Source organism: Seriola dumerili, unplaced genomic scaffold (genome assembly GCF_002260705.1).
Source record: "Seriola dumerili isolate Sdu_G_001 unplaced genomic scaffold, Sdu_1.0 BDQW01000068.1, whole genome shotgun sequence".
Taxonomy (NCBI): Eukaryota; Metazoa; Chordata; class Actinopteri; order Carangiformes; family Carangidae; genus Seriola; species Seriola dumerili.
The window spans coordinates 9,556,531-9,583,425 of NW_019174323.1; the positions used below are offsets into that span (position 1 = coordinate 9,556,531).

A 26,895-nucleotide genomic window follows, 5' to 3' on the forward strand; every position below is an offset into this window, starting at 1 on the left:
TGTAAGCATAGCGGGCGAGAGAGAAAGTGGTGATGCTAGCAACCAGGGCAGAGAGTTGGCTAGTAAGTGTAATGGCACTTAAGGCTGTTTATCAGTAAATAAATGCTAAGACTCTTTAAGACCGAGGTTCCCCTGCGCTTCCCATGGTGCTTCCCAACTACAGCCCACACAATGAGCCAGGAAGATAAACAACACAGAGGTGGAAATAAAACTACATTATCACTGGAGTGTCATTGTCAGTTAATGGTAAATATTTTGATTATCATAGAAGTGACAGTACTGCACATTTGATATGTTTATTTTTTAATTCTGAAGAGTAATCCTAAAACTTCTTCAGACAGGAAGGAGAAAGCTGAAGATGACCAGGCAGAGTGCAGAAGATTCAGGAGAGAGACTTTCAGCACAGGGATACGGGCATAAAATCATGAGACAGGACACGCCCTGAAGTTGTGAGAGATTTGCTACTGCTACTTTCATGAAAAGGTATGCTGGGGGCTATGAGTATGCAAGGCATACTCAGGTTAATAGTTTCGATAGAAGGCTGCTGATAAACTGGTGATAGAGTTTTGAAGTTTAGAGTGACATTTTTCCTTAAAGATCAAAAGTTTTTCAGGCTTCTCTACAACTGGGTTTGAGTTATACACAAAGTTTTAACTGATTACTAAATCACTGAAGGAAAACACAGGTGTAAAGAAATCCAGAGAACAAATTAACTTGTTCTTTGAGATGCATGGAGCTGTTAAATGTTACTTTATTAAAAAAAAAAACAAAGTGTTTAAGTCCTTTCTATAAAATTAAAAAATAAAGTCTACTGATCTCCACCATGGCACAATGATCTACCTATGTAGCAGTTACTTGTTACACTATACGGACTAGATGAGTCAAATTCAGATTATATAACAAGAACTCTAGGCCTCATTCACTGGTGCACCAATGAACAAGCCACATTCTTACCATGTTCTTGGCAACTGACACACCTCCATCACCCTGCATGGCTCCCGTGTCCACTGCTGTATTACTATTTCTATCCACAAGATGTCATTTTCTCACAAGAAGTCGTATAAAGAGAAATTTGAAAGTATGTGAATGATCTGCATCTGCATGTGTGGGGATGAGACACACTGCCTTTCACATCTTCAGCTTCATTTTCAATCTAAGGATGATTATGAACACTGAATCCTATTGGTTGACCGCTGTATGAGGCTGCTTCAGGCGAAAAACAAATGTTTAGATTGTTAGCAGGCAACAAGGGAACACTTTGTCTATTTTAGACATGTGAACAGGATGATGAAGTCAAGTTTAGATTATATAAAGATTCTTGCTGTCTCCAGTTCATTTCACCAAAAAAATGTCACTAGTTCTTAGTGTTTCCATTTGATTACACAGTCACCTTGGGTTAAAATTCAAGGTGAAATTCTTCAAGGCGTTCCAGACGTTGGATGTTTTGACACAAGACACAAGTGTCCCGAAATGTTTTGTCGAAATTCAGGGGCAGTGACGACGTAGATCCATTGAATCTGATTAACTAAAGGATGTTTTGGGACATTTAGTTTTTTGCTCGACGATTGCGTTCTATTTGCATCTTGCTGGCATTGTTTCATTGAAATGAAAGTCACAGCTGAGAGCCAACAGCCATGCTGTTGGCATGGCAGTGAGAGTGAACGGGACTGGCGAGCGGAGCAAATCCTTGAGGCGCGCCAGATGTAAACAGTGAGGCTGAAGAAAGACAGTCACCAACAGAGACAGTGAGGACCGGTCCAGAGCAGTCCCTCTTACTTTGCATATAGGATGTGTAGTTGGTTGGTTTTTGTGTGACTAAATTTTGTCCTCTTCATTGTCTCTCTTCCTCATCCTTTTACCCCTGCTTTCCCTCCATCCTCATCAGTCTATCTTCCCTTCTTTATATCTTGTTTGACATTTCTCCTTCTCTTGAGCTTCATGTTGCTCAATTTTCTATCTTCAAGTCTTTCTCTTGCTTCACACTTGCCTTTCCCTGCTCTCTTTTTAGACACTTCCCCAAGCGGTTGCACAACGTTCTGTGAGGAAAAGGCTTCTCTTTTCTCCAGGAGGTTTGATTGACAGCACCCCTTGCACACTCTGCAGCATGTGTTAGTGTGTGTGTGTGTGCGCGGGGGGTGCATGTGTCTTGGCATCAACCAGTGTCTTTAGAAGTTTAATTGCAGCATTTGGTCTTTCTTCTCTGGGCCATAGGAGCATGTGTGGGTATGTTTTCCTACGTGTGTGTGTATGAATGCTGCTTTGGGGAAACAGCAACAAAACCAGTCCAAAGGTTGCGAAAGAGCTCTCACACTGATTCATCTGAGGAGTGCAGGCACATGTACGCGCACTCACACACACACACACACACACACACACACACACACACACACACACACACACACACACACATACACGCACACACACGCACACACACAGAGGGGTTGTGTGTTGACTTAAGAGTTAATGAATGGATGATTGAGGGCTGCAGGGGTTGGGGAGAGCAGTGCCGTGGAAACAACCCCTCTTTCCCAGGAAGGGAGTATAGAACCAAACCAGAGTAAGAGACAAAGAAAGGGATAGAAAATGAGTGTCTGAGAGACAGAATGAAATTCAGATTGTGTGTGCCGAGAGCCGAGGGGGCTGTGGGGCGAACTACTTGAAGCACAAGCATTCTAAGCAGCAATAAAGCAAGTTGCATGTACTTGACAAGGACCCAAAGGGAAAGAGAGAGGGAGAGAAGCAGCTGTTGGAGGAGGAGAGTGAGACAAAGAAGGAGCGAGGGGCTGTCCTTACTTGCTCTTCAGTGTGAGGAGTATATGTGGGAGGAGGCAGGGGGAGAGGGAGAGCAGGAGAAAGAAGGGGAACAAGAAAGGAAAAGAGCAAGCAGGGACTGAGCAGTATGTTTGGCGTGTAAAGAGATAAATATAAAGTGAAAGTGTGTGAGTGTATTGCATTGTTGCAACAGTCTCTTTACCAGACTCCTCTTATCTCCTCCTGTGCTGCACAACTTGGACTGAGGGACCATGCAGCAGAGGTGGACCCCTTCCTGGCTTGCTGCTGTCCTGCTGGGGCTGATGGGACTCCTGGTGTCCGGCTCAGACTTCCAGCATCACCGATTCGAGGACATGGTGCGAGCCCTGTTTGCAGTGCAGAGCGAATGCCCCTACATCACGCGCATCTACAGCATTGGGCGCAGCGTGGAGGGGCGCCACCTCTACGTGCTGGAGTTCAGTGATAACCCGGGCATCCATGAAGCATGTGAGTAACACCTGATTCACTGTCTGAATGTCCAGTGTGGATGGACAAGTTACATTAAGATCAAAAGTGTTTTAATCAAGGATGATAACAAAGCAATAAAAAAAATATCCATAACAGTCACACAGCAAAATCCAGGTTAATATATAAAGTTCAGTCTTAAACAATATGTGAAAATCAGTTTATATGTGTTAAAATTTTGAAATGACAGTGAGTTCATACTATTTCTAATGTCACTAAGTATCTCTTGATGCTGATAAACAAACATGTTACATTTCTCTGGTGGTACAGAAAATAGATTTTAAATGATTATGGATTTCTAATGCCCAAGCCCTGTCACTGGCGTTTTGTTTTGCACTTTGTGCTGTGGGGAGTGAGAACATAGCTGGCAGAGGACAGAGCAGTCTGTGGGGGCTCTGGTTTTTTCCCCCCGAGGAGATGAAATGCAAGCTTTCGATTTGGCTTTATGTAGCTGGATTACTGTCTGGCTTAAACAGCGAAGACAAAAAGGAGGAGTTCTCCCTAGCTGGCTTCTTTGATAAACATTAGCGACCATAAACTGTGGAAAACTCAAAGTGAATGCGCAAAGGCAAAAGCGAAAGAATTGAGTCAACATCTGTGATTCATTGCAAGTTTTGCCATCCAGCCACTGACAAGATCTGGGGTGTTATTCAGAGCTGAGCAGATGACACAGGGGTTCAGTTTGAGTCAACAAGGCTTTAACCCTGAACCCGCTCTTGCAAAAGCTTTGCTTGTTTTTCCCCACCTTCCCTAACCACTGAATCAGCTCTTCAGGTGTTTATTTTGCATATCGGTTGCAAATTGAAAACCATAAACTCATTACAGCTAGAGTTTGTATTGAAAGCAGGCCAATGGGTCACACTCCGCATGTGAGCGATTTTAAAGACTTTTCCATTCTTCTTGCATTCTTTATAATAGCAGCTACTTGAACAAAAAAAGGAAAAAAAAAAAAAGCTTGACAACTGCAGGGAATACTTTTTTGGCTGTGTCTGAGGTTGCATTTTTTTCTGCATATGCACACGTAGGGGCTTCCTTCAGTAGAATAGAAGGATGTGCGCCTGTTCTGTTGCAAGGTGACTGAGAGTGAAAAACAGGAACTGTGCACTTCACGGAGGGGAGTGACCTTAGGTCTTGTCTGGGTCAACCCTCTTGCACCCTTTAGGAAGTTCATGTCTTTCACATGCTGCTGAGTGTGTGCGTTTTTTTTTTTTTAAAGCTGCACACTCGAGCCAACACTGTTTTCTGAACTCAAGGCCAGTTGGCCCCTTGTTAAAGAAAAGGAGGTGAATTGCAGTGCCCAAGCTGCCATTTGGGTGCCTGAAGCAATTAGAGAAGGGTGTTCATAAATTTGGAAGTATCTGCTCACCCACACAATACCCCAACCCCCAAAAACCCACAATTACTTCTGCATGTGAGCAAGAGAAAAGCAAGTAGTTACAACAGTTGCAATGCTATGTACTGTGGGTATAATGTAAAATAATAATTACTGGGCACACACATTTATAAACACCATAGTGTTTAGCCCGTGCTCAACAGTAGCTCTGTCCTCTAGCTGCAGTGTTTGGGGGCCTGCAGGTCTCTCAACGCAGCAGCAGTGATTAATGAAGGGACCCCTGGGAGGAGGGAACCCTATACAGAGAGGGAGACTGTTTGGATAGGTGGCTCACCCAATCACTGACAGATAATCATAGGAATGCCAGATGACCTTATCCAAATAACTCAATCAGCTGTAATCAGACTCACTCCCCACAGCTCACCTTTGGCTGAACCTTGAGAGAATCCTTATCATGAAATTGAAATAATGTGAAAACATCAAGCTTAATAATTAGTTTAACGTGAGGCTATGCATGTGTTGAGATAAGAAATAACACAATTTCTTCCTCTTACAATTGAAAAATTGAATCCATAAGCAATAAAACGCAACCTTTGTTGGTCTAAATACACAACCGCTTCAGTCTCACTTGGTCTGGTATGGTCATTTAGTTAAAGGGGAACTTCACATCAAGGTCACATCAAAGTCTGTTTACATGTCTTGGGGAGAACTACTGCAGATGACAAATTGCCTCAGGTGATGTCACTGGAGTCAGTATTGGTCTGGGGGCGTGGAGCTTACCAGACTGCTGTAGCCTGCTCCTCATGTCTGCCTGAGGCTAGAGGCTGCAAAAGCTGCAACTAGCATAGCACAGTCAAAGCTCAAATAAAACTGTCACCAGAGGAGTTGCATCATGGGTAATGTAGGTGCCAAGTTGTGACAAGGAAGAAAAAAGTGTGAAATAAAAAAAATGATATAGGAGTGTAATGCTAAATTGGTGAATTGGTGGAGTACTCTTACAGCTGACAATAGCAAACTTACAGCACAAGTGATTTTAATGAGTCACTTTGCTTTATGACTCTTGTGGTACTTCTATATAAAGTTTCAGCGTGTCACAGTTTTATTACAAAAGCATAATGAGAAGTAAACACAGTGAGCCTCACGCAGAGACTTTTGTTGCTACCTTCTTGTTGTCCCATTGCACTTTCTCTCAGTCAGGCTTGCCCAATGATGATGTCTTTGATTCAAGATAATTTTGGTAAATATAAGGAAATTCAATGAGCCGTTATCATATAAATGCTTCTTATTGCCACAGCAGCCGCTGTTGACCAAAGTTTATTAGTCAGGTTATGTGATGATTATATATAATTTAAATCTTGTAACATTTACACAGTCAATACAGTGGCTCAGAGACTCATTAAAACTCATAGGCTGAATTAAAAACATGAAAAAGACAGCTTAACTAGTGAGTGTGCTCATATATGTGTAAGTATGTGTGCACTCAGGCAGTCATTTTAAATGTCACGCTTGGCAGCTCTATGTGGCTTTTTGACCTCATGCCTCCCCCCTACACCTCTCCACTTCCTTCCCAGTGGAGCCAGAGTTCAAGTACGTGGGCAACATGCACGGCAACGAAGTGCTCGGCCGTGAGCTGCTCATTAAGTTCTCCCAGTTTCTGTGTGAGGAGTATCGGGCCGGAAACCAGCGGATCATGAGGCTGATCCATGACACGCGCATCCACATCCTGCCCTCCATGAACCCAGATGGTTACGAGGTGGCTGCCAGACAGGTAATGTACACCCTGATAGTACATGTGAGCCCCAGGCTCCCACAAGCCAAAAGAAAACAATGGAAAATCTTCCACAGGGACACATTTGGCTTATTTTCTTAAGTAATCATTTGCCACTTGTGGAGAAAAACTTTCCACATTTTTCTTCGATTGTGTTCCTGCCAGTGGAAATTTTAGAAATGTTAAGGTCCCTCAGTGAAACTCAATACCTGCAAGTCAAATCACAGCTCAATACACATTCAACACACATCTGACTTGACTCCGTCTGATATCATATATGTAAAGGTATCTGATTTGATATAAAATGAATGTACGCGTGTTTAAGATGAGCAACTCTGACCCAAACACTATCAGGTAATTTTCTTCCACTGTTTGCTAATGTCTGTAATAATCCCATCGATCAGCTCCCTGAGAGAGCCCCTAGCTTTCTACCAGGGATAATTATATGGGCCGTGAAACAACAGACACACACGCAACCCCCTTTAACGCACGCACACACACATTCACAATCTCTTTGAGACTAATTATATGTCCTGAGCAGGCCAGTTGCACATGAAGGTCCCTCTCGTTGCCACTCAGACGACACATGCACACAACGCTATAATTTCTTGCATCAACAGATGTTTGGATGTAACAGCATCTGGAAAACAATGGGAGGATTGTTTCTTCCTGGAGGGCACAGTACTGATTTGAGGTAGTAATTGAACTTTTGAGGAAAAACAACAAAAATGATCATGTCTATGGCATCAGAAGGCATCCAGCAGGTCAGAAAGTTCTGCAGAATCCTGCATGGAAATGTTTACAAATACTATCCAGATCCAACATATGACTCCTTACTTTGGAACACATCACTTTCTGGAATATGCTCCTAATAAAAAAAGAGGCAACTCAATAAGAGGCATCTTTGCTTTATAGTCAATAACAAAAAGACATTTTTGGAATGACACTCAGTGATAAAAGGTCATCTTTGGAGTCCAATGCAATGTAAACAAAAATGAAAATTCCAAGGCGCTCTGACTCCTGAGTGTAATGAATCAGTCTACAGCCATGCCAACGGATCTGTGAGGCTGAACTTTGGCACAGCAGTGCTTTAAGCTAAACGCTAACGTCAGAAGCTAAATGTCAGCGTTTAGCTGGTATAATGTTTACCATGCTTATCTTAGTTTAACTTATGGGAATGCTAACATTTGCTAGTTAGCACTAAACACAAAGTGCAGCTGAGGCTAAAATAGTTTTGCAGCTATTTCATGGTAAACCACAATTGACAAAATATTTTCATAAAACAAATGTTGTCCTTATGATGGCGCTATATGAAAGTCCACCTTGAGGGGAACATGGATGTGTGCAAATTAGTCGTGGAGACATTTCATCATTAACCACAAATGTGAACATCACGGTGGCACTAGATGAAAGGTCAGGGAATCATCAAAGTCATTAGGCTTCATCCTCTGGGTACAATGACTGTCTGTACAAAATTTGATGGTAGCAGTTATGAGATTTTTCCTCCTGCACCGACCAACAGATCATCATTGCCATCCCTAGAGCCACATTGCTAGCAGGGATGAAAACTTTCAATACTGTGCCATGCCCTGCTATATTATAGCCTTTTTTATTATAGTCAGGACTCAACGTGTCTTGAATTTTCATTCTTGTTGGCGTAGTCTTATCGTCCATTAAAGTGTTTTGGGAAAGATCTAAGTTTGGATTCCTAAGAGAACAAGTTAATCATTGTGGATTAAACCTGTTGGAAAATAATGTACTGTTGTTACACTGATTGCTTGTGCAGTTCATGCAATAATGAAAGTCAGTTTTCCTTCTCTGCTATCAAGCAGTAAGAACACAACCCCAGAAGCCAAAACATGATGATTTAAAATACTCAACTGAGCAACAAGCAAAGGTGACTCAACAGGCTGCAGTTTTCCACACTTGATAGTTTGTCTTTGGGTCAACAGGGTCCAGAGTTCAACGGCTACTTGGTGGGTCGAGGGAACGCAAGAGAGATGGATCTGAACCGGAACTTTCCGGACCTGAATGCGCTCATGTATTACTATGAGAAAACCAACGGACGAAACCACCACCTGCCCCTGCCCGACAACTGGGAGCAACAGGTCAGTGCTGCTGGATAAACACTGAGGACACGCATATAGAATAAGACACCATTTATCAATGCATATGTGTGTGTGCACAACGTACAAATATATGCGTGTTTGGGTGAGAGAGGAAGATGGATGAGGACATTTTTCATGCTTGTGTCAGTGTGTGTTCATTGTTTGAATATGGAGTTGAATAATAAGCAGCTGTAGCACAGCTGAGCTATTTTGGCTTTAACTTTGTTGACATGAATGAATTCATGAGATTTGTGCCGGATCAGAACCTGCAGCCAGTTGAGCTTTAATTAAATAAAAAGAAACTGTGCGTAAATTTATGCATAAATAAGTAGACCCGGTAAGTGGCTTTGTAGGCATGTTGTGTATGTTTGTGAATGCCCGAGCGGTCTGACCCATTTGGATTGGATCTTAACTGTAAAACCTATGTGTAAACTGTGCTTTTCTTCTTCTGGGTCTGAAAGAAGCCGCTTGCTTTTGTCTTTGCGAACTGAAACAGGTGGGCGAAATGGCAGACGCACTCTTTCCAACCCACATGGCAGAAAAGCATCTCTAAAAATGATCTTTTCGATCCCGCCTTAATTTTAAAGACAGTCCAGAGGTTTTGTTGACAAATAATATGAGTTTACTGGTCATGGCATCTGTTTGCCGACAGTTGTTGTGGACTCAAGCTCAGAAAAAGCCAAAAAAATGTAGGATCTCAGAAGAAGGAAACAAAACTAAATGGAAAATACAGATGTCCCCACTCTTGAATGGTAACACCTGATAAGATATACAGTATGTAATGTATATGAAGACCTTCAGCTTCAGCTAAACATTTTTGTCTCCCCATCACCACCGTGAGAAGTTGAACTGAGCGACTCTGCGGTCTCAGAGTGTAACTGTTACCTGCTACCTTGAGGTGCTGCCTGAATCTCCACATAGCTTACAAACCTGCGATTTCACTCAAAGTTGTCTGTTCATTGCCAAGTCTCTGTGGCCAAAGAACACAAATGCCTACTTTCTTGAACTTACCAATACAATCCTCATGGAGCCCTGGTTGTGGATAGTTAGGTTGCTATGAGACTATTGGGAAACAACTTACAAATGTACACACTGTACACCTTGAAATATTTTTAACCTGGCAAAAACACACAAAGCTCTCTGCTCTGTCAGGTACTGTACATGCAACTACATGTCCTCTCCCATGCAAAACAGAAACCTGCCCTACACAGTGAATAGCACTGAGGGAATACACTTCACTATCATTTATTGAAAGACAAGACAGCTTTGGCTGCTGAAGTATTTTATTTGTTGCTCAATATTGCAATGCATATAGTTTGGCTGTGGGAGCGACATGGTTGATTGAATGGCCACTGCAGAGCAAAATGAACAGAGAACATGTGGAAGTATGCAAGTGTGTGCTGTCAAACTATAACTAACAGTCTGCTGAGAATAACTATTTAAGGTCAGATCCTGGGGGACGTCTCATCCGCATTCATATTATCTTCAACTGGCCTGGCCTTCTGCTCCCTCCTTCCTGAAGCCACTGAGTGTTGTTACTGCTAGATAATGTAATATCTCTACAGATATAATAAAAACATTCCTACAAGTTCCAAAAGCTAAATACAGTCAAATATGACACAGCTTGCTCCCATCACATTATGACACTAATGACCAAATTAACTATATATGAAAAAGACATTCCATTAGGTTTAATATTAATAGACAATGTAGTTAATCTGTCATCTGTCCACCTCATATTATATTAACAATGAGAAATAATGATGTAATTTACCCTTTGTAAAGTAATTAATATAAAAATGTGTAATATCTTCTTCTCAGAGTAAAAAACAGGGATGTAATTAATAATGGGATGTTATAGCTTTAACTGGAGGAAAGTATAACCATCGTAGCTACCTGCACTATTTAGAAATAATGGTCTTAAGATTTTTTTTTCCTATTTTATTTTGAACTTTTGGAACAACTCTATATTAAAACACAAAAAGGAAACAACAAAACACCCCACCCTGATACACCCAGCTGACATTCAGTCGGACACAGAGAGAAAAAAAAAGACAAAAAAAATTCTCACACTGTGATATGCTGTGCAAACACACTGATCCAGTGAGCGTTCTTTACATATATAAACTATTTAGAGCCACGGTCAGAGGGGCACAGAAATCAATCCACACTACTAAGTTGAAGCTATAATCAGTGAAGGGACCACAAATCTTATCAAATGTGCAGTTAGAGTCAGAGGAGAAGTGCATATTCTCCTCCGAGTAAACATTCACGCAGGTTTTGACAAGGTATAGCATTATAGAGAAATTATTTCAGTATTATTTACCGCTTTGATCACATATGAACTAATTTGTTGATGCCACGCAAGTACTATTTATTTTTTTTCCTGGGCTGCAAATGCATTGAGAAGACTAAAATGCTGGTCCTTCCAGTTGCGGGCTGGCTGTCTACCCACATGACTGCCGCCTGAAAGAGATACACAAAAGAGAAACTGTGCCGCTGTTACAGATACTTCATTCATTCATGCTGGTCAGGATTACATCCTCGCAGGCCGCATGAAGCCACAAGCCCCTGCGCTCGCCTGCAGCCTCAGACATGCTACATTTACATTAGCCAGCTGATGATGTTTTATCCAGAGGAATGAGTTTTAGTTAGTCACACAGTTTTCCCCCTTTTCCTTATCACGAAAACAGGGCAGAGGTGAAAAAATATGTTCCTGGGCCAGCAGCTGCAATAACTGACAAATACAACAACTCAGGGCCTTCCAGGTGGCGCGTGCTACTCATGGAGTATTTGGATTCCTGTATGAAGAAGCATAGTTTCATCCTCGAATAAATTGCAAAACAGGACCAGCACTTGCTCTCATCTCAGAGTTTGCCAGTGTAGTTGTAATTTCTCACGGTTAATTTCGCTCAGGAATCCCTTTTTTTTTTTCTTTTTTCTTTTAGGTTTTTCCACTACTCACAGACTGACAGCGAGGTTCTGTTCTTCGAAATAAAGTATTTACTCAGCCTCTGAAAAACAGCCCGCCTCGCACCATGAGGCCAGGCAATGTTTTTGCAAGAGTGTCCGCTGACAATAAATTGGCACGCAGAGGACATCCCTCATACAGTGTGAAAACTAACCACAAAATGTCAATGAACCACTGAGTGATCCAGGATGTGTGGGTTTGTGTGGATTTGGATTTAAGATGACGCGCTACTCTCTCGCCGTCTGTGTAGTTACTTTAGTATTGTAACGCTGAGATATGATTGTCAGTGTGTGTGCGCCCTTCATACATGTAACCCTACACCATGGTGACAGGTCTGACTTCAAAGCACATATGGGTGTATATAAAGACCCATGGATCATAAATACCTGCCACTCCTCAAAACAGAAGAAAAGCTTCTTGATAGCAATGCTGTATTCAAGGCTACTGAGCCCTGACTGGCCTGATTATTCTTGAACTGTGAACAGACTGTTTATTTTCCTACATACCGTATTCAAGGAGAGGTATTACTCCTTGTCTCCAGACATGATATAGAGCTAGGAGTGCGTGAGGATAGTTACCACTGACAGAGAAAAGAAATGACAGCATGAACTGGAATTTGAAGGGCTCTGTCTGTAGTCTGGATGTCTGGAGATGCCGTGTGGTTAGGTAATGTGACGCAAAGCCTGACCCTGTTTGTGCAGAAGGAGATGCATTAATTAATGACAGCTAAATGTTAACCGCCTTATGTAATCTTTGAAGTAGCTTTGTGGCAAACAAATCACTAGTTTTGTTATTGTAGATTTACTGTAGAAGTAACTTGTGTTTCCATCCTGGCAGCTTTTACTAAAGTACTGCATCATCTTGTAAACTCATCTTTCTCCCTGAATTCCAGACTCAAAAACAGACAAGAAGGAGCTTTTAACAAATGTTAACCACCATTGCTGATTCATTTAGAGCCTTGATAAAAAAAAAAAGGAGAGATAAACTGCAGCATTAAAGGATGTGGGAGAAAGTGCACTGCAAATAAAGTTGAGGGATCATTTCATGGGCTTGAGAAAGGTAGAGGATGCCTTGAAGAATTAACCATGGTCGCCTATAATTTGAGCGGTTTGCCAAAAAGAGGTAAGAAAAACCACAGAGGAAATATGTGCATATGGCAAGGCAGAGACAACTAGAATTTATCCAGATAACCAGCCAAGAGAAGCCGTATTTTGTTGGTGAAAAGAAAACCAGATGTCTTCAGTCCACTGATGCTGTTTGGTTAAGGTCTGGGGTGAAGTGAAGGCTATGTATAATATTTTCATATAAATAACTAGACAATATACTGGAGGTCTGACAAACACTAATACAGAATTAGACGGTTTGTTTAAAGGATTGGGAAATCATTTGTGGACTAATTATTTAACAATAATAAAAGTCAGACATTTGATAAAGGACATTATGTAAATACTGCACCACGGTATCACAAGCACTTGGATTCAATATGTCTTTGGGTGTGTCTGTATATAAAAAGGTCCATATGGCCGTTAAATACATCAGCCCTAAAAGTTCTAAGCTCCTTTTTAACCTTCTCAATGAATATCCTCTACAGGTTGAACCAGAGACCTTGGCAGTCATAAAATGGATGCAAAACTACAATTTTGTCCTGTCGGCCAATCTCCACGGAGGAGCTGTGGTGGCCAACTACCCTTTTGACAAGTCGAGAGATCCCCGCATTCGAGGGAGGACCACGTATGCAGCCACTCCGGATGACAAAATCTTCAGACAGGTGTGCTGCAGATTAAGAATTTCTCCCCAGGCATCTGATGTCCTGTGTGTGAAAACATGCAGTGGTCTGACTGGGCACGTGTGCATTTGTGTGTGATGACAGTTGGCGAGGACCTACTCGTACGCTCACAGCTGGATGCACAAGGGCTGGAACTGTGGGGACTTCTTTGATGAGGGGATCACCAACGGGGCCAGCTGGTACTCTCTGTCCAAAGGTAAGAAAGGTGTCTGTTCGTGAGCAGCATGAAGCGGAAACAAATAAAACTTTAAACTGAAAAAACACTACAAACAACACTGGAGTCATGAAATGCGTGTCAATTATCATCTTTAAAGATACACTCACAGGTTTTGTGTCCAACACTCAAATCGCCAAAAATATTTCTTTATATAAGTTGGTTTTAGATGCCAATTTATATTCAGACCTCCTCTGTGCTTTCATTAGCAGTAGAGTATGCAGCTGCATGAGATATACACATTGACGTGCATCGCCATACACCTCAGATACAGAGACAGAACAGATGAAGCGCGGGTGAAGACTGCCTCCGAGGACAAAACAAAGTGTTGGACGAACATCTATTATCATTCCCGTTCCAAAGAAAGACAAGGCCACCTGCGTGAATGACTTCAGCATGAATGAAATGCCTCGAGTGGCTTGCATGGCACGCTCCCCCAGGGTCCCCATGAACTATCTGACCCTTTCTGAGGCCTCTGTGCTCTCCTCTTGCCTTTGACTTCCTCACCTCTTGTTCATCAACAGCTGCACTCCGACTGACCCCTCAGTTTAGCTGTAAATCACACCACCTTGGAGGGTTTAATCACCATCAGAAATCAGTTTACCGCAGATATGTGACTAGAGGTGTCAACAGAAACCCTGTATGTAGGAACTGTATGAAAATTATTAGTGGGGAGGTGGGGTATCTGAACTTATGTCACTACAGATTTATGTTTTCAAGGTGCGCAGATCTGCCACCTGTGTCTAGTTCATTTTGTCACTGACAGTGGTTGTGAGTGTTTAGTTAGTGGTTCTGGGTTGATAAATACAGTGGCTCAAATATTTCATTTGATGTGTTTGTCATAATTTCTAATCCGAAATTGTGGTTCATATGAAATTTGAAATAGTCCACTGTTTCACATTTTACATGCACCTTTTTAGCACTGACAGAAAAAAACTCACAGAAAAATCTTTCTCATGTATAAGTTTTATGATTAAAGATAAAGATAGATAGAGGGTCCATTGAAACTTTTAATAAAAGCTGGGGACGGCCTTGCTTTTGCCACCCAAATACATTTCATACAGTCCCTTAACACTCAGTAAATAGTAGAGAAGTTTGACTAAAATAAATAAAGACATGCACACACCATTATTTTTTATTAACCTAGTTTTACTACACAAGTGCTAAAACCAACTAAGCCAGCAGTAGTTATGCTGGAACAATTCCCCATATAAATATACAGTGTTTACTGTATTTTTACTCTTGTGTTAACCACTATATCTGGTCTTTGGCTTTTGAAATCCTGTGTTGTGTAAATGGATTAAGTGTCTTATTAGTAGCAAAAATCTCCTCCAATTGCACATAGAAAATAAATACGCTGAATAGTAGAGATTTGTTTTTTTCATTTTTGTGTGCCACACAAAGAGCCAGCAAGCTTAGTGGGGCTGTTATTAGGGTTTGGTTCAAAGTAATTTTATTTACTGGCATTGGCCACCTACAGGCTGTTGGGAGTTATACAAGCTTTGGCAGTGGCAGCTAACTTAAAGTCCTCAGCCCCCTCTTGTTTGGTTTATGGGTTGGGACCTTTGTTTTAAGACTCGATGAACACTTCCAGCAATCTTTTTCCATATGCCTCGAAATTGCAGTACACCAAGTTCATCAAAACTGCCTGGAAACTGCAGCAATAACAAGACCCGAGTCTTTGATCTGTAAGTCCTGGTCTGAGCTGGTCTGGATTCTTCTAAGGAATGTGAATCTGTTGAGCTTTTCAGTTGAGTCATGCGAGCTTTTTGATTTGGGTGAAAAACACCCGCAGTCGCATTTAGTAGCAGCATGTTATGTTTATTTTAACAACTCCTTTTGCTCCAAGTGTTATGTCATGGTCTATGAGGTTACATTTGAACTTTCCCTCCCAATAACGGCCTCATATGCATTAGGCTTTAGAAAGTTCGGTCTTTCAGAAAGCAAGCCTGACTTTGGGTGTGCTGAAAGTCCGTGAAAAAATGGTCTTAAAGTCGAGCTCTTTGTAAAAGAATCAAAAGAAACAGCTTCCATACAACTTAGTAAAAGCTTTGGTGTCCACTATCTCACTGACCAGAATTGCTCACCCATGGTTTTTGAGTCCACTGTAACAAATTCCACCTACCCTACGTTAACGAAATCTAGAGGGAAATCAAATATCTTTGTGTTTCAGGCATGCAGGACTTCAACTACCTGTACACCAACTGTTTTGAGATCACCCTGGAGCTGAGCTGTGATAAGTTCCCTCCAGCATCAGCACTGCCTAGAGAGTGGCTGGGCAACCGAGAGGCACTGGTTTCGTACCTGGAACAGGTCGGAACAAACACACTCACTCACACACATACACACTCAAATTTTTGGCAGATTACAGTTATGTCAATAAAGTATTACAATTTAGCAACTCCTTGCACACACCACAAATACACAGTCATACAGTTACGCACAAAAATCCAACTGCCAAGAGTCAAGAGTCCAATACTCTGGCTTCCTGTAAGTATTGGCAGGGATTCTCTGGGTAAAGTGACTCAAAATGAGCTGCATGAAATTCAGTGTAATACAAGTAAGCTGACTTTTACCTTCTGTGGAGCATTAAATTAAGCCTTGGTTTGAAGACAAAATGTCCCTTATGCCACAGAGATAAAATACAGTGATGCTGTAAAGCCACAAGGGAGGGTCGAGCAATGCATACCTTTTTTCCACATCGCTGATTGAACAAACCAAACTGAAAGGGCCTCCAGATACGGTTTTGGTCTTGTTTTGCTTGTGTGTCTATTGCGGACCGGGTAAGGTCAATAAGGCCTAACCGTCGTGGCATTTGCTTCTAAACTATAGTTGATGGCCTGATATGACCTTTTCGATCAATGCTGTACTCTAGTGCAACATTCAAACACAACGCTATCTGTGGTCACACTTACCTAATAGACTTTTTAGCACATGTTGTTATATTTTGGGTTGCACAAAAATTTACAAAAAGTAATACACACGTTTCTCCTTTTTCAGGTGCATCATGGGATAAAAGGCATGGTGTATGATGAAAACAACAACCCTATCGGCAATGCTGAGATTGCAGTAGCTGGCATCCACCATGATGTGACCAGCGGTAAGAAGCAGTTGAGGGAACAACAGTTAATTATTGTATAGATGTGGTTATTGTTCCTGGAAGTTTTGTTTTTTTTACTCATGACTCCGGGGTTGAAGAAATATGTGGGGGAGGTTTGTGGTAAATGATCTGCTAATGTCCTGGTCAGTGACGTATAAGATTAGTGTCCAAAAATATCACTTGTGCAAGAGTGTATGAGAAAGAGGAAAGAGTCTTTTTTATTTTTTTTTATTTTATTGAATCATCCAAATGAAAAAAAAAAAAAAGTTCAGTCAATCCTCACACTGGAATGGAACAAGCTGCCCTCTGGTGGCCAATGGTCGAAATGCACTTTGAAAATTATGCAAACTGTACATGCAATGTATTACATTTACTCAAGTACTTTGCTTAAGTATTTAAATATTATGCTACTTTATACTCCTACTACAGGGAAATATTTCAATTTTATAGTATTTTTTTAACTTGTCTGGCACAATCTCTACTTACTTTGCAGATTAAGATTTTGAAAACCTGAAATGAACACATGAAATATTGGTTATATTAAGGTTATACAGTAAATCAAACCACCTGGTGACATGAAATAGCTAAAAATCGGTTACATTTTGGCCACCTACAACATTAAAATGTTATTTATATGTTTATGCATCAGTAATAATAATCCATCAGAATAATATATAACAATATAACTTTTCTATTTTCTATTCAACTTACTAATACCTAAGTAATGGATCTGAATACTTATGTTTCTTCCACCACTGTGTAACTTAAAGTTGGAGAAACAGTAGTTGGATGTTTCAACCACCAATCTTTTCCCTGTGTGTGTGTGTGTGTGTGTGTGTGTGTGTGTGTGTGTGTGTGTGTGTGTGTGATCCTCCAGGAGTGGATGGCGACTATTTCAGACTCCTGTTACCAGGCACCTACACTGTGACTGCGTCTGCCCCGGGTTACCTCTCCTCCACCAGCACCGTCACAGTGGGACCAGCTGAGGCCATACAGGTGTGTTTGTGTCTGTATGGACAGGGTATATATGGCTGAATAAGACTATACTTTTTTTTTTTTTTAAGAGGAAAAAGCAGGTACTAGAGGGAAAGAGCCCTAGAAGAGGCTTGTAATTTATTGTTTGTCTGTATGTTCTTGTGGGCTGTGATGATATTGCGCCTTGATCGTTTACACTTTTTTCTACATCTCCTCCCTGACAGCTTCATTTTTACTTGAAGACAGCACCAAAACAAAACCCCAAACCAGTGAAGCCCCACAACAGCAAGAAGAACCTCTCGTCTCCGAAGGCCCCCTTAAAGCTCGGCCCTAGATGAGACATGGACAATGATTTAGACACCACATAAACATGGTAAATGACCATAATATATGTATGTAATTTTACCTTTGTAGTCCTATGATTATGTATTTCAAACCTCTGGTGTTTTTGTTTGTTTTTTGTTGATAAATGTAAACTGTGTGTCTGTATTAAGGAAATGTTGCAAACCTGGTGTATTTATGTAACAGTGTTGATTTGTATGAACACAGCTATCCTGTCTTTGTAAAGGACTTTTTGGATTTTGATTTCTATAATTTGAGGAAAATTGAAATTGAAAATAAAAGACTGTTTTAATTTACCATCTCAATAGTTTGTGTTTTTATTGTGTTTCGCCTGCTCATTCTTCTTTAATGCATATGAGTGAATAAAATCACTGGTTTTTCCCTGTTAAAAAATAACAATAGTACCAATAGTAATCTTTGTTTTATAGCATTCAGATACAGATACATACACACATAAGGAGTAAATGAGTACTAAGAAAGCAAGATACATGAAATTAAATAAGCATAATGAAATGAGGTGGAAAGATAAACCTTTAACTGTAAATGTTATATGAAATACCAAGCTTCAAACTGTTAGTCTGAACTTCATGTTAAATGTTATTTGACTCATTGCCCTGAGAATATGCAAAAATAACAGTTTTCCTCCTATATTAACAAGTCAAGGGGTGTTTCAAATCTATTCTGGTCATCTGGAAATAATGCATTGCTCTCTGGAAAAATCTACTTTTACCTGCTGACCTTTCAGACATCTCGTGTTTTACATTTGTAGAACAGTAGGTGTCGCTGCAGCACAAGGAAGGGAGCCAAACACAGATGCCTTTGTTCTGTATTTGATCCAGTTTCCTGTCAAAAGGGCAGTTATTCAAGAAAGAAAAGCTCTCATCCTGGCCCACTAGGAAAACATCTGCATCTGCTTTACTACCTTTACTAACCCCACTGGCAATTAATTTGTCTGTGTGAATTCTTAACAAATCAGCTGATACAGTTGAACATGTATTTCACTCTCACAATAACACTTCTGGACACCTCTGCAATGACCATAATAATAAAATAATCACTAATATATAATTAATATAATATTACTACAATTTGAGTGATATAAAAAGTTATATATTACATATGTATGTGTAATATGAGATCTGATCAAGGAGTAATAATGTGCATCACCACTACCGTAAAATGACTTACTGGAAATACAGACAATAGTTTCCCTTTCCTTAATGTGCTGATCCAGTTCCATTTGTCTCAGAACCCAACTAGAACCCACTGTCACCCAGTGGTGCAGTCCACCAACTGTTCATACTAAGCTCTTATCAACGGGATATAGAAGCAATCTGACCACACAGATACACTCAGTGGGCAAACAATCACTGATCACGTTTGTGTCGTGTTAGTAACATCAAAGCAGATGACACACACAAAACGAGCCGACGTGAAAGCCTTGACGCTCTGCATTGTCACAAGACTGAGCCTCAGCATCCTGGAGGTGGCAGCACAGGGTAGGGTGATGGCTCTTAGAACAATGCACAATGAAATGAATGGACATGCTCATCCCTAATTGCTCAAATGAAGAACTCTTAGTTGTGCATTTCTGTTGTGTAAACATTTGTTAATTAATATGTCAAATCCAACGCTGGTGGAATCTCTGCATCACTTTCAATCGTAGATTCCCCTACCCGTTGTAGTTAAAGTGTTCATTTGATCAAATTTACAGAATGGAGGCTGAAAACTTCAGGAAAATGTATCATTATGAAAGGTTTCAACAGCATGCTGTTCTTGGTGACAGGAAAATTCATATGATCCTTTTTGTCAGAGAATGGTTTTTTGAATGATACTCCTCTCTAAAAAGCAAGAGGCTCTTTGCAATGGACTTAACAAACTGTTAAGAGTGGACTGAAATATCGCTCTCGAGATTTCTCAATCTGCTTTTCCCGTACTACTCATGAACACTATAGAGAGTACAACAATAGCCTCTCTCTGACGAGCAGGAAAGAGGAAAAGCGCACTTCGCTGGGCACTCCGTGACTCTTGACTCTGTGACAGTGACACAGAGGTTCCCCCCAAAGACAAACATGGAGACACACACAAATGGTTTAATGAGAGGAGACTGGGGAACATCAAACCGTACCGTCATGATAAAACTGAGTCACAATAATCATTCACTTTCTGACATCGGTTCAGTAACTGCAACAACTGCCTGCAGTCATTTCCATGTTTCTCAGCGGAAACACAATGGGATGACTGTGCGACAGCCAATGTATTCTCTGCCTGCAGAGCATTATAGTGACGATCAACCGGCAGCAAATATTGAAAGACAACAATAGACCCACATACTGCCCTTGAATGAAAGTGGCCACTGTGTGAGAGGACAAAGCCAGCATTTCATACAGTGCCACCGATCTGGAGTGTTCTCAGCTGTAGCATAGGCGAGAGCATGTGTGTGTGTGTGCGCGTGTGTGTGTGTGTGTTGGGCTGCGCTTGCATTTGTGTACACTGAGTTGGCCCAAAAGTGGCGTCAATGAAGCCCACCAATGGTCCTACAGTGCCAGACATCTCCTACACTGCTTTACCCACTTTCATTGACTCAGAGGTAGCAGAGAAATTCTACGACACCGCTGACCAGGTTTTATTGGAAGTTACTCTCTAAAAATGAATGATTTTTTTTCTTTTTTTTCCAGCTCATGAAAAGTTGACATTTTGGGTTTTTTTGGTGCTTTGTCATTGGATGGTGATGATGCAGTGACATTCTCAAAAGTATAATGGTATAATGTATTATGTCATGTAGTGTGTTATTCTCCATATTATATTTTTCTCTAACAATACACATATTTTTCTTATATAATCGTAACAATTATAACACTTTTTACTTGTCACAGTAATAAACCAAACACAAAGCGTATGAAGACTCTATAAATGTGAATACCTACAATACAAATGTTGTGTTGTGTGTATGTGTGTCTGACTGAGGATGTTTTCATGTGTTCTGTGTCTTTTCTGTGCCAACACGTGAGGGTGAAAACATCCAACTGGCTCTGTTTCCTGCTATTGTTCTGCACATTCAAGATCACATATGAGGAAGCTGTCATTACTGCAGACACAGCAAAAGTAGGATTCAGTGTTTCACGCCATTACACACAATGGCCATGGTTGAGAAAATGGTTAACCAAATGCAATGACTGTGATTTTCTCTCTCTATAAAAAAGGTTTTCATTGTCTTAATGACGCTAAATAAAAGAGCTGCAGTGAGAAAGAAAGCCACAAAACAATTTGCTGCTTACACCTTCCTGAGTGTCCAAAAGCTTCATTACAGGGAACTTTTTTCAACTTCTGTAAACCATATTAGCTCCCGCTATTTCCCTTACATTCACTCCTGACATGCAGACACTTCTAACTGCATCAAACATATCTTAAATTCAGAACCGCAGAGATTGAGTTTAATTCAGTTAAATTAATTGTTGTAACACAAAATAAAAGAATGTCCAAAGTCACCAAGCTCCAAACTTAGATAATATTACTTCCTTAAACTCCTGAGAACAGTATTTGGTCTCGGTGGAGTGGACACTCCGAGCATGTGCTGACCTGCACGGGAATGAGGTAATGAAGTGAGGAAAGGTTCATGTTGATTTTAGTTCATTCTCTGCCACAAAAGCAGTGTTTCTTCCCTCTTCTGTATCTCACAAGCAATGGATGACATATAATATGGCAAGAATTATGCTGAACGGGTAAGTTATGCAACATTGTAAACTGGAAAATCAAGAAATATCCTTGAAATGTTGGGTTTCCTTTTTTTTTACCAAGTGTGTCATTTGTAATAGTGTAGTGAATGCTAATTGTGTGTTCTGATTGAGTCAGCTATGTGCAAGTCATAAGAGGGAAGGTTATTCTGGGGAAAAATTACAAAATATAGCTTTATGTATGACGACATCTTTTGATAAAGTTACAGTTTCTGTGAGTTCACTCTGGTCCATTATACAATTTGAAATATAAAAAAATGGGGGCCAACATCTGCTGAATAGTTAAATGATAATAATATCACAACAATGCAAAAATACTCAACTAAATAAAAGTCCTGCCTTCAAAGTGTAATAAAAGTACAGCGCTATCAGCAAACTGTACTTAAAGTCTCAAAAGTAGAGCCTGAAACGATCAGTCCATCCACAGAAAATTAGTAATCGATTCATTATTTAATCATCAGTCTTTTTTTCAAGCTACCTTTACCCAGATCCAGCTCCTATATGAGCTGCTTTTCAGGAAACTAAATATATTTTAACTAAGTGCCATTTATTTTCAACCATTTGATTAAAAAATATATAAAGAAAATAATTATTAATTGCAGTCATATAATACAGGATTAATATAACTGCATCAATGTTGAAGTGGCATTTTAATGTTGTAGCTGGTGAAGGTGAAGCTAAGTTCAAATGATTTTGATTTTGTTGGGTGGTTCAATAGCATTACATTTTATAGACTGATCATGTGTTTTGTGTGTAAAATCTGCATCTGCAAAGTAACTTAACTAGAATTATAAGAAACATTTTGTTGAGCATAAAAGTACAATATTTACCTTTGAGATGTACTGGTTTAATGTCACATTAAATGGAAATACTTTAGTAAATGTACTTAGTTACCTCGCACCACTGGTTGTTGGGCTCATGTTGTGGCTGCACGAGCCTGTGCACTATTGAGAAATAACAGTGTGAAAGTATCAAATGTAAGTTAAAACTACTTTACAATTATTAGTAATTAATTAGTCAGTGCTCTCCTGTGCTTTTGGAACCACTTTCTTTTCTTTTCAGTCAGGCGCCGGTCGGGCCAGCCCCGGGTCACTTTGGAAAAAAGTGGGTGGCGTTGTTGTATGTAGGCATGGAGAGGCGCTAAGTGACTCGACTGCGCCTGTTTCTAATGTGATGACAGCTGATTCTACCGAGACAGAGCCAGGACCGAGCCGCGTCGCTTTCTACTGTCAACATGTTTTCTTGACCTTCACGCCGAAATAAAGCAGTTCTTCCCCGGGGAGGGTGGGGTACAATGTCTCTGTGCACAGCTCCGAAGCTGAGGGACGTGTAGCTGCTGAAAAGTTGTGTCGAGGAGAAAAAGCAGCTCCGCCACCAACACCACCACCACCACCACATCATCAGGCTGAAGAAGTTGGATATCTTGTCTGACTGGATCTAACGACGTTTTCCACTGGTCGTTCAACTACTTTATAGGTAAGAAAAGCGCTAAAAGACACAAACTGTTCAGTTTTGCTCCTTGTGCGTTTCCAAAAACGCGTATCATTGGATGAAGGCTGAGCTGAGACACATCCAAGTTAGTAATAACACATGAATACATGCTTTTACATCTACAACCCTAACATTAGCTGCTCTCTGGTAGAGTAATAACACTGCATTTTCCTCCACTGTGATAATCGTTGCACTGTTACAGTCATGGGGCTGACAGTCTTTTGGTTGCGTACGTTTGGACATGATTTATCCTCCACACAGACCTCAGAGCAGCCAGCAGCCTCAGTGTGAAGACACAGCTTTCAGGCTGAACCGACTAATGACGTGAGCTGAATGAGTGATGGCAGTGAACACAAGTGCTGCAGACCAAATGATCTGTCTGTCTGGCTGTCTGGCTGTCTGTCACCTGTGGCCGCTGCTGTCAGTTGTTCCACCATGTGAGGGACACACACGGACACACACACACACACACTCACACACACACTGAGCTGAGGGAATATTCTGGTCACACATCCACTTAACTATGGTGGTCTGGACACAAGCACTCTGATGTTTACCATTCTGTTTGTGTTTCTGTTTGTTCTAGTCTAGTCTGTTCTGCTCGGTTCTATTCAATTCTTCTCTGTCCTGATTAATTCTGTGCAGTTCTATTCTAGTCTGTTCTGTTCTGTTTAATACTGATCTGTTCCATTCTGCTCTGTTCAAATTATTTCTGCTCCGTTCTAATTATTTCCGTGCAGGTATGTTCTACTCTGTTCTGTTCTGTTCTGTTCTAAGCCATATCAAGACACTGTTACTTTAAATCAAAGGTGGGCGGTGTGGATTTAATCCTCATGGTATACTGTACATCATTTTATATCACAATCAGTCCATCAATTCATTTTCTGGAGTAGCATCTACAGCCATGGTTGTACCATAGTGTACATTATAAGGTGAGTAGGGCCTTTAGACCTTCAGGCTCTGACAGGACTCTTTAGGGGCAGTAGGTTTTTTTTTTTTTTTTAGTTATGCAGTTGACTCAGCCACTTGGCCCAAAGAGTCTGAGGCTTGAACTGAGTCAGCTATCCAGATTTAGTGGAACAGGCTTGGAGTGCGCTGCAAATTGTGTTCACTTTAGTATGGACTTAATAGACTTAATCTGTTAGAGCTGACAGCACATTCATTTCACTGAAGGGAATTGATAGATTACAGTCATAATTATGGCAGGAGCAATCTTACAAAAGCAATGTCAAGAGAGCAAAAGCCAAATAAGACATTCATCCATGATTTAACCATCTCTGCACTGACATGTCCTCAGGTTTGTTCTATTTGCACAATACAGTATGTGTCTTTACACACAGCTTTAGTTATTGAACTGTGGATGTCCTATAAATTCTCTTCCACATGTGCATGGTCATGACAGTGAAGTGAGTGTGTTGTTTCAGTTTGGAGCTTTAAACTTTGAATACAGGAGGAAAATCAGATGCATAGATACGTAGATTAAAAACACCAATCATGCAAACAACATATAGGTAGAAAACACAGAATTGTGGTTTGTAACGAATGCATGTATTCAAACCATCCACACACCGCAACCAGGGCGTCAGTATTTTTCACTCCACTATCATCACTTTGGTCTCTGGCTCCTCTGCTGCAGTGTCGTTGTTATGAGTTACAGTGCTTTGGCACTGAGACGCACCATAAAAGATTTTCTATTTCACTTAGCCTGCAGGTGTCCTACCAGTGATCTTTAATTAAAAATGAAAAAGACTTGTTGTTTCTTGTGCAAGAGCACTGTACATGAAAGCGTATTCCTTCATCTGAGTCGCACCCGGCGAACTATTTAGTCAGAAAGTTGCTTCTTTAGTTGTCCTGTTTATGTTTTTATTTAGTGCCTAGTCAGGATTTTGGATGCACACACACACATCCCACTCACTGAATTATTGAACGCCAGCAACAGGGACCCGTATCAGCACTTGGTGACAAAGAAACTCGAGATGTTTGTGTCAGTTTGAATGTATTACGTGTCACACAAACACTCTGCGGTCGCTTTTCCAATAAATCCAACGACACATATAATTGTGTATATTGTAATAGCAACATAAATTATCACTGTCACAGGATTTTTCTGTGCTGTGATATTATGGCAGGCAGGCAGAGGCACTCCAAGCCACAGCGGCAGAACAGAATGTAAAGCAGAGCAAAAAAGCAATAATAAAAATAACTTGATGCATGGGAATGAAACAGGAAAGTTCAATTTTTCATCCTCTTGTGTAATGCGCCATCATTTCAGAGAGAAGCCACGGCTCAGACGTTAAAAAATGACAACATTCCTTACGTTCTTTGCAGGCAGCACAGTATTAGTTAGCTTGGCTGAAGAGGCAGCAAAAGGACAGGAGGATTAATTTGATTTGAACTGGATGTGAAAAGGGGCACGATGAGTTTTCAGCTGGTATGAGCAGACGCTACAAAGACAGAAGTGATGAGTGATACTGAGATATAATAAGAGTGAATTAAGGAAGTTACCTTGGAGTTTCAGCCGACTGATGGTGATCAAGATGATGCCAAGCTCCTCAGCTGATACACTGACTTTGCATTTTGGCTTCAATGTTATTGAAGTAAACTCAATGATTCAGGGTTTTATTTAGAAAGAATAGAGGAAAGATGCTTTAATACAAAAGCAGGATCCATAATTGTGCAAAAATGTGCAACAGCACTATACATTGTTTTAAGTCTAAAAATATCAGAGTCTCTAAAGACAAGGTCAGACAAACAAACTGAGACAAACAGCCATGGAGGCGGAGAAACTGAGAGTTGTTCATGTTTGTAAGAAGACTAAACAAGAAAGCACTCAGCAATCTGCACAGTCAGCTGTTACTTTCAGAGCCAACATGCTATTGGGTAGATGCTCTAATTATTTGTAGCCAGTCAAATCATTTAAACCTCCCACCCAACCATATGACATTAAAATCAAGGAAGCTATTTTCTGGTAAGTGTTGACACCCTTCAAAATTGGCAATCCCGGTAAAACGGCTACTTCACGCAGGTTAAGTGTGCGGAGGTGAGAAAACAAGATTTGAACTCCTCTCTCGAAGCTCTGTTTCTTCATTCTTCACACAGCTACTTGTGTGTACAACTTTGAGAGGTGACTGGAGAAAAGTGTGCAGCATTATCCCCGCATGTATGATTCATTGCGTCAAGACTTCAATGATATACACAGATGACATCTTATATGTCATCCACCTTAGCCAATGACCCTTTGGCCACCATACAGTGTTAGATATTGTACAACATACATAGAGCAACTGGTTTGCCATTGAATTGTCAATGACATGAGACTCAAAGCTTTACCCTGATCTTACTGAACTACTTACCCTTCTGGAAATCGTAATGGCATTTGGGCTTGGTACAAAATGATGATAAATAGTAGTTTTATTGTCCCATAAAATCTTAAGGACAGTAACATTTACGATGTGTAGTATCTCTGTAGACTCTCTCTCTCTCTCTCTCTGTCGCTTTGTTGAACGTTTACACCCTAAATAAGCTTTATATAAATGCGTATCATTAGTTCTGAAAACTGAGAGCAATCCGTGTATTTTCTCTTCCGTATCCTCTTGTCAAGTATGTGACCATTTGACGATTGATGTGGCTGGCAGTGCTGTAGTTTGGGCAGTTTTGTTGAATTCCTTTGGGCCTGGTGTTACAGTCCCATAACTCCAGGCCAGTCCCAGTACCAGTTGCCCCAAGAGTTGATTCACAAACATGTCAGCAAGCAGTTAGGAAAACTCATCGAAGCAAGCTACGTTTTTGCCATCCTG

At 40.7% G+C, this 26,895-nt stretch overlaps 2 protein-coding genes across 3 annotated transcripts in view; both read left to right on the forward strand.

The window, feature by feature from the left end:
* The first annotated feature begins 2,801 nt into the window (after positions 1–2,801).
* Positions 2,802–18,172, forward strand: cpn1 (carboxypeptidase N subunit 1). Of its 2 annotated transcripts, XM_022743329.1 has the most exons (10): positions 2,821–2,897; positions 2,998–3,258; positions 6,181–6,377; positions 8,330–8,485; positions 13,048–13,224; positions 13,327–13,438; positions 15,630–15,769; positions 16,457–16,556; positions 17,434–17,552; positions 17,756–18,172. In XM_022743329.1, exons 2-10 carry the CDS (start codon positions 3,024–3,026, stop codon positions 17,867–17,869), a joined length of 1,350 nt encoding a protein of 449 aa, XP_022599050.1. In that variant the 5' UTR covers positions 2,821–2,897; positions 2,998–3,023; the 3' UTR covers positions 17,870–18,172. The 2 variants fall into 2 exon arrangements, with proteins under 2 accessions (XP_022599049.1, XP_022599050.1); XM_022743328.1 differs by having other exon boundaries at positions 2,802–3,258.
* A 4,719-nt stretch (positions 18,173–22,891) lies between these two features.
* dnmbp (dynamin binding protein) overlaps positions 22,892–26,895 on the forward strand; it is a 46,975-nt gene continuing 42,971 nt past the window's right edge. The window contains exon 1 of the mRNA XM_022743385.1: positions 22,892–23,083. The gene's annotated coding sequence lies outside the window, so the exon portion shown is untranslated. The remainder of the gene's footprint in view (positions 23,084–26,895) is intronic.

Bases quoted from the DNA above. Each gene is read 5' to 3' on its own strand.
- cpn1 (XM_022743328.1), top strand. From the start codon at position 3,024: ATGCAGCAGAGGTGGACCCCTTCCTGGCTTGCTGCTGTCCTGCTGGGG. The intron at 3,259-6,180 runs GTGAGTAACACC...CTTCCTTCCCAG, and splicing joins CCCGGGCATCCATGAAGCAT to TGGAGCCAGAGTTCAAGTAC. The intron at 13,225-13,326 runs GTGTGCTGCAGA...GTGTGATGACAG, and splicing joins ATGACAAAATCTTCAGACAG to TTGGCGAGGACCTACTCGTA.